Raw genomic sequence first — 8,038 nt, 5'->3', positions numbered from 1 at the left:
CCACCCCCACCCCAGGCCTGATCCAGCCGAGCTCCTCGGGCCGACCCAGAAGCCCCCAGGCCGACCAGGAAGAGGCTTTCCATCGGCCGCGACTTTCCCAGCCCCGCGGCTGCCCCTGCCTCACCAGGTCGCCGCCGGGCACAAGGCGCGGCCCGGCCTCCTTTCCCCGCGGCGGCTCCTCCTCGCCTCCATCTCCCGTCGCCATCGCCGCTTCTTGCCCGGAGAGTGCCCCCCCGCCCCTCCAAGCCGCGCCTTCTCCGCCCGTCATCGCGCCTCTCAGCCAATAGGAAACGCGACGGCGAGGTTTCCCCTTCCGAAATTAGCATCCGACGCTCTGCCGGATTGGTCGGTCTGTAGGGCCCCGCCTTTGCTCTCTCGCGCGCGAGCAACGCCTACGGGCGGGGTTAGCGGAGCGAGAGCCGACCAATGGGAGGCGGCCCCTGGGGTTTTTGTTTTTTTTTTTGTTTGTTTTTTTGGAAGAGCAGAGCGAAGGGGCGCTCTAGGATGCTGGCGGTCTCGCGCTCCGTGGTATCTGTCACCAGAGCCCTCCAGTTGAAGCGTTGCTGCCTCCAGGAATTTTGTTAAACCGACAAACAGAAAAAAAGTGGCAATTTTATCTCATTTGTGTGAAAAGTATTTTTCTCCAGCCCGTTTCAGAGGTCTTGCACTACAACTCCCATCATGCTGCTATCTTCCTTAGTTATTTTTGGGAAATGTTTGCATTTTGTCCTTTTAATGTTTTATGTTGTGGTTTTTATCTCGTTGTAAATTACCTAACATTGCTTGATGATGATGATGAGATGGGTGGCATATCTTTATCTTATTATATATATAAAAATAAAAATGTAGATGTTCGTTTGTTCAAAATCTTAAATCTCCGAAAGTTCTTCACCGATTGCTTTGAAATTTTGACTCAACCTTGCATTCGAATACGCGTGTGTTTTTATATACCTATATTATATAGATGTCACACCTGTGACAGGTCAAAACATGCTTTTTTTGAAAAACAGCGCCATCTGTTGGACGTAAAAGCAACACACGCTAAGATTTTACCATTCCATTTCAATGTTTCCGATTTACGATCCATTTACGATTTCCAAATTTCCAATTTTACGATTCCATTTCAATGTTTCCGATTGCATTGTTAAATTGAATTTTCATAGATTTCGATTTATTTTCATTTTGATTTATTTCGTGTGCAATTGCGTTGGAATTGATGCACAGACAATGGAACAACAAAAAATATTGTATACCCACAAGCATTGTGAAATTAAACATATTAGAAACGTGCGCTTTCTCTTTTCTTTCTTTTCCATTTAACCAGACTGAGCCACAGCAACGCGTGGCCGGGTACAGCTAGTAAATTTAATAAATAAATACTGAGGCAAGGGATTCGATTAACCCGTTTAAGTGATAGATCAGAGGCTGCAATTGCCTCTCTGGAGACGGAGCAATTCTTAGCCATTATATAAAGAGTAGCTAACTGTATTCATAACATATGCACTTGCTTTTCCTAAGCTGCCTTGCTCATCCTTCATGGACCACAGGGATACAATTGTTTCACGTCAACGTGTAATGCATCCGTGTGTTTATCCTATCACAATATGTTCAGATTCACCACTATTCTTATTTTATGTAAGTCTCCGCTTCAGTATGTATTCAGTGATACAAGAAAAAGTCATTGGATCAATGGAAATTTCAGCCAGCAAGTTAACAGATTTCATCAAGCACTACCACATATTTTCAAAAGCTTCTAAATAAAACTATTAGGACTAGGAACTTGTCTGTTTTTAAGTGGTCTAACTGACACATTACGTTGCTTAATGTGGAGACTTGAGAGTTTTCTTTTTATGTAATAAATGCTAAGATTTGTGTAAGCGGCTAAAGTCAATCAAGCTTCTTGTCCAATTTATATTCCATGAAACCAATATGATTCTATGCTGTTCTTAATACGAATACTTATGAAATTGTAATTTCATCATGTTAAAATGCTGGATTCTTTCATTTTTTGAAATGTGAAGAACTGCTTTTTGTGCAGAAATGTATGGAATTCAATGTCTGAATAGCATCCCATGTTTGCTCAATCTTGCCTTGGAAAATACATTTTTTTTTTGTAATCTATAACCATAGGCTAAGGTCTAAAGTCAATTCAAACCATTTCCTCTTTATTAGGTCAACTTCACAATACATATCCAGGACTCAATAAAAGGAAGAAGTGATTTCAAATAAGTAATTATAATGTCTATATCCAGATAATTGTTGTACAGTCACAGAACCTTAACAGTATATTCATGGGAAGTCCGTCTGGAAAAAAAACAGAGAACTGGAATTAATTTGGATGTATTCTTTTCAAGTTCACAAACCTCTTGAGGAGGGAGTGGATAGAAAGGTTAAGAAAAGATATTGCAATATTAGCTTGCAGATGAATACATGCCTGCATACAGCAATTTAAGGAATTACTTGTAGCATTTAATTGCAAATAGAATAATCTTTATTGTCATCGTGTATCACACAACGAAATTAAGTGCTGTCCACAGTGCACACTATACACAAGTAAAAACCACAAGTAAAAACATACATTATATACACACATCCTTCCCATTCTATTCACCATTGCGCTGCCCCTAATATTGCACTTCAATGTTGCACTATACAGTAGTATTTAATATGGTTACAGCTCTGGGATAAAAACTATTTTTCAGCCTATTTGTCTTTGTTTTTAACCTTCGTCTACCCTTCGGATGCTTGGCATAACACCCGGGCTGCTACTTGTATACAAAAACACCTCTCCTAATTTCCATCAGGCTCCAGGCTCTTTTTACATTTTAAAAAACAGATCTGAGAAAAACTCAGACAAGTAGAGATTGTAGGCAGGAGAGGGAGGGAGGAAGAGAGACAGAACGGACGGCGTAGCATTCGAAGTGCCTGGGGCTTTGCAAATATGTGGTTACCTTGACATCGCAGCCATTTTATGAAGGGGGAAGCCCCAATCCATTCTGTGAGAGTGCCTGCAATGTATCCTCAAAACACCACACGTGCAATCACAACCAATAAGAAGTTAAGAGACCCATGGTCTGCTCTTGTCCTGTAACATGGGACTTTTTTCTCTGCCTCTCCACTACATGAGCTTCCAATATGCATGCAGGTTCCATAAAACTCTTTTATTTTAGCATAAATTTGCTTGTGCCAATTTCTCTAATTTTTGCCTTGTTGGCAAAATGCTTTCACTACCATGCTCTCTGTCTCTGTGGGTGTGTCTCTGTGTATCAGGGGAAATAAATGATGAATAAGAGCAAATGGCTATTTAAGATAGCAGGATTACATCCAAATTCTGTAGAGAAATACAGAGCTTAATTTTTTTGAATTTGAGGGATGTCTGCTGCATTTTAAACTAGTGCCTCCCCCCCAAAAGTAAAGTGAAGAAGTACAAGACGACTGAGGTATATTTTCATTTTTAATATACTTTAAATCTCAGAGGTATTAGAGCCCAAGTATTCTACAGAAAATTGGATTCCAGTTTTGAGAATATACCACGTGCCCCACATTTTCTGCATAGGGACAGCAATATTTTTCTCTACCTTATCAAAATGGTAGACAAATGTATTTTCTACATTTTTAGAAGCCTTTGTTTACTTTAAACGCCAAACAGAATAGTAAAGAACACGCGCACAAGGCAAAAATGTATTTTCTTACATTTAAGTTTACGCTTTGTCCATTTCAAGTTCTTCTGGAGTTGAAATTCCCAATTCATTCAAAGTTGGTCTAAGTTCCTGGATAACGTAAGGATATATCTCCTTGTATTTGCCTGCTTTGTACTAATTCAAAGAGAACACAAAAGAAATTCAGAATTTAAAAAGTAGATTTGGCAAGACAAGATGGGTCAACTTAAGCCCAAGCTTAAGTAGAAAGCTTAACCTTTCTATGGTCCGAATTTTATCCAAGAAATATGCATAACTCACAAGCAACAGATATTTTGACTGCTAGAAAGCTGCAGTTATAGTCACTCATATGTGGTTTCACTGAACTTATTTGATTAGTTATTTCTGACCGCTGACCTTATTTCTGAAAAGTTCGTGTCCAGAGAAGCTATATTACATAGGTGAAGCATATGCTTATTAAGTTCAGCGTCTTGAATTCCCCTTTAAATTGATATTTTTAATTTATTTTTATAGATAACTCAAGGTAACAATCTTGTGAGATGAGTTGGTCTGAAAGTGACCGGCCCAAGGTCACCTAGCTAGCTTTCATGCCTAAGGTGGGACTAGAACTCACCATCTCCTGGTTTTTAGCCTGGTGCCTTGACCACTAGACCAAACTGGCTCCCTTGGTACTGGATGACTGTCAATGAATTAGGAGGAGCCACTCTGCAACATGTAGTAGACACTTTATCCCCGCATACTAAGCCAGCATGCTACCTATGCTATCTCTGAGATAAGGTCAGTGAATTTAAACAATCTGGCCTACTAGGCCACTGGTTCCTGTCTTGATTCCTCTCCCTCTCCCACTCAAGGTCCTTCCTGCTTGTGGTGAATGCTTCATTACAAGTGTCACATTAAGCCTTTCCCATATAAAGATGGAGGGGAAGTGGGGGGAAGAATCTCAGAGATTTGGTAGTGAATGCAACCGACGTGTGTAAGGGAACATTTTACCACCGTGCTCTATATTGTAGAGAAGCAGAAGGATGCCTTAACTCACCTTTACCATTTCCAAGATGCGGATTGTGGTAGCGAAGTCATTTAGCCGCCTGCAGGCCCTCAAAGCCGCATCAATAATTTTTGGTTCAGGAACCATGTCTGCGTCGACTAAGGTGTTAATACCTATCAAAAGAAACATGCATTGAAGGAGAGGGCTGCATTTATTCTCCCCTTCTCGTGTTTGTGATGTATTTAACCACTTCGCGACATAAAACTGAATTCTTTTCTCCCTTTGGGTCTCTATTCAAACCTCTCGGATTTTGCCATAGAGTATATAACGTATAGTAACTCTGTTTATATCCACATACTGCAGCCAATATTGGTCACCATATCACAAAAAAAGATGTTGAGAGTTTGGAAAAAATTCGGAGAAGAGCAACTAAGACGATCAAAGGCCTGGAGGCTAAAACATATGAAGAACGGCTGCGGGACTTGGGTTTGGCTAGTCTAAAGAAAAGAAGAAATAGGGGAGACATGATAGCAGCATTCCAGTATTTGAGGGGCTGCCACAAGGCAGAGGGGGCCAGGTTGTTCACCAAAGCACTAGAGGGAAGGACGGGAAACAATAGTTGGAAACTGATCAAGGAGAGAAGCAACCTGGAATTAAGGAGAAACTTCCTGACAGTGAAGACAATCAATCAGTGGAACAGCTTGCCACCAGAAATCATGGGTGCTCCATCACTGGAAATTTTTAAGAAAAGATTAGACAATCAGAGATGGTATAGGTTCTCCTGCTTGAGCAGGGGGCTGGACTAGAAGACCCCCAGGGTCCCTTCCAGTTATTCTATTTCTATTATTTCCATTTCTATTATTTCTATTTCGATTATTTCTATTTCTATTATTTCTATTCTATTCTATTCTATTCGTACAAAATCTAAGGCATAATTTCAGGCTAAAATCTTAATTCCCTAACTTTTACTTCAATCTCAAAGTCTAACATTGTTAATCATAATATATCATAGTTAGTTTTTGCTGTACCAATGTAGCTATTGAAACGGGGGGGGGGGGGGAAACCTCGAGGTCTTTGTGATTTTGGCTCTAGGATCATTCTGTCAGCTCCAGGAAAGAGACCTATATAATTCCTATTGGGTTGCACAAATCAATCAAATTTTTAGAAAATATAATTTCTCTAATGCAGGAACACAGAAGCCCCCCCCTCACTGATACTTCCTGTGGGTGTTTACCTTTCCTGAGTTCCCAGTCATCAATATCTGGTTTGTTGAAGAACATCACCCAGCGAGCATCAAGTTCTTCATCTGTAATCTCTGCTTTGTGAGCATAGCAACGCAGAGGTAGTACTGGTTTGGAACAAAAAGGGGAAGGAGCAAAAGACAAAGAGGTTAAACATTCAAGGGTGAAGCTACAACACTACAAGTACAGGTAATCCTTGAGTTATTTGATTTTGATTTTGATTTTATTAGATTTATACCCCGCCCTTCTCCTGACGGACCCAGGGCGGCTTACAGCAAGCTAAAAACAGATAAAAACCCTACAAACACCGTTTTAAAAATATAATTAAAAGAAATATTAATTTTGCCGTTTCATTTAAAATTTTGTTAACACCCAATATAAAATCAAATTTAAAATCCAATCTAAAATACCCCTCAGGCCAGCCCCGCTAGCTGGAATAGCCATGACTCACGGGACGTGCCAACATTGTACCAATATTGGCACTATCTGCATTTTGCTCATATAATAAACCTTAAACCTTAAAAAGGCGTCTTTCTTATAAACAAAGTAAGGAGAATTTATTAAGTTGAGTTGAGTCGTTCTGTTAATTTATGGACGGAAAAATAGAAAAATACTAGACATTTGGTGGGTCTCATCGGAATATCCCCTGATACGTGGCATGTAAATTTAATAATAATGAAACTGGGAAATTATTTGATATTTTTGGAATTTCACTTCACTAAACGTAGTCTTGAAAGGAGTAAATGAGGAAACCTTGTAATGTTGATTGACCAACGCTAATTTCTTACTTCCGCAGACATAAAAGCGTCTGGTAACATCTTTTGCAATGAACAAATTATTATTAAAAGGTGCATGCCTTCGTGAGCATACATAAACTGTGCTAAACGAATGTAAAACCTTAAGTATTTAACGCGCAGTTTCATTTCCCTCATCTGCCCAATTCTACCAACATTGAGTAATTAAACTTTCAACATCTGTTAAGTAAATGGGCCTTTAGAGATATTAACACATCATCAATGCAATATAGCAACTGTGAAAATAATATCTTATGTGCCCTGTTTATTTAGCATATGCCAATGTGCCCTGATGCTAGCTAGGGATGTAAAGAACTTCAAGGCACAGCTGCGTGAAATAAAATCTTGAATACAGCAAATAGGAGTAACAGATCTTCTTGAGGCAGACTCCAAGACCAATTACTACTCTGAAATAGGAAAACGCCAAAAAGGAATACCACTGTAAAATCTAAAGTAAAATTCAGTCACACAAGGCTGTGGACCTAAAGGTACAAAGTCCACGAGGAGACAAGAAGGCAGGGAGGTTATAACCAACAGGCTCTTCAACTAAAGCTTGTTGTTGGTCAAAGAAAAAAATAAAAGGGAAAGTAAAAACACAAGGGAGTGTTCGTTCAACTTCCTTAAAGTTATTAAGCTTTTGTTGCATTGTACATAATTGCTGGGTGTGGCTTATTAATAGAAGCTATACCTTGAATTTAAGTAATGTCATTAATAGGTAGAAATCAGAACTTATGTCACCATTTGCATCTCATTTCAGAAAAGTCAAAGGCACTGCATATGTTTTCTTCAAACATGAAACCAGAAAAAAGGAAGATTACGCTTTAGTCCACCCAAGCAGAGCAGAACAAGAGCATAATATACATTTTCATAGTGAGAGAATACATTGCCTGCCCCCAAAAAAACCCAACTCCAGATATGATCACATAGGATTAGAAATAGATGGACTTTAAATAAATAACTTCATCCATGTCACTATTTACTGTAATATTTGTTCATATAGTATATCATTATACAGTATACACAGAGGTATAGGAGCCCAGGTCACGGCTAGGTGGGAAGGAGGGAGGGACGAAGGAAGATGAGAAAAAGGAAGGAAGATTAAGAAGGAAGGAAGGAAGATGAGAAAGAGGAAGGAAGATGAGGAAAGAAGGGAGGAAGTAAGATGAGAAAGAGGAAGGAAGGAAAATGGAGAAGAGAGAAAGGAAGGAAGGAAGGAAGGAAGGAGGGAAGGAAGATGAGAGAGGAAGGAAGGAGGGAAGGAAGATGAGAAAGAGAAAGGAAGGAAGATGAGAAAGGAAAGAAGATGAGAAAGAGGAAGGAAGGAAGGAAGGAGGGAGGGAAGATGAGAAAGAGGAAGGA

General features: G+C 39.7%; 2 protein-coding genes across 2 annotated transcripts in view; both read right to left on the bottom strand.

Annotated features, from left to right (window-relative positions):
• The window catches only part of FAM219B (family with sequence similarity 219 member B), an 8,267-nt gene extending 8,062 nt beyond the window's left edge, over positions 1 to 205 (bottom strand). The window contains exon 1 of the mRNA XM_015822539.2: positions 125 to 205. Within this exon, the coding sequence (XP_015678025.2) occupies positions 125 to 205 (81 nt within the window). The remainder of the gene's footprint in view (positions 1 to 124) is intronic.
• Positions 206 to 2,144: 1,939 nt separating this feature from the next.
• LOC107293393 (cytochrome c oxidase subunit 5A, mitochondrial) overlaps positions 2,145 to 8,038 on the bottom strand; it is a 6,788-nt gene continuing 894 nt past the window's right edge. The window contains exons 2-5 of the mRNA XM_015822544.1: positions 5,879 to 5,992; positions 4,696 to 4,817; positions 3,694 to 3,815; positions 2,145 to 2,304 (exon numbers count right to left, since the gene is read on the bottom strand). Coding sequence (XP_015678030.1) covers positions 3,702 to 3,815; positions 4,696 to 4,817; positions 5,879 to 5,992 — 350 coding nt within the window. The 3' untranslated portion in view covers positions 2,145 to 2,304; positions 3,694 to 3,701. The remainder of the gene's footprint in view (positions 2,305 to 3,693; positions 3,816 to 4,695; positions 4,818 to 5,878; positions 5,993 to 8,038) is intronic.

The sequence above is a fragment of the Protobothrops mucrosquamatus genome, unplaced genomic scaffold (assembly GCF_001527695.2).
Source record: "Protobothrops mucrosquamatus isolate PMUCROS unplaced genomic scaffold, P.Mucros_1.0 scaffold1601, whole genome shotgun sequence".
In the NCBI taxonomy this organism is placed as follows: Eukaryota; Metazoa; Chordata; class Lepidosauria; order Squamata; family Viperidae; genus Protobothrops; species Protobothrops mucrosquamatus.
Note: the sequence above shows the minus strand (reverse complement) of the source record. Positions and strands in the feature narration are given on the sequence as shown.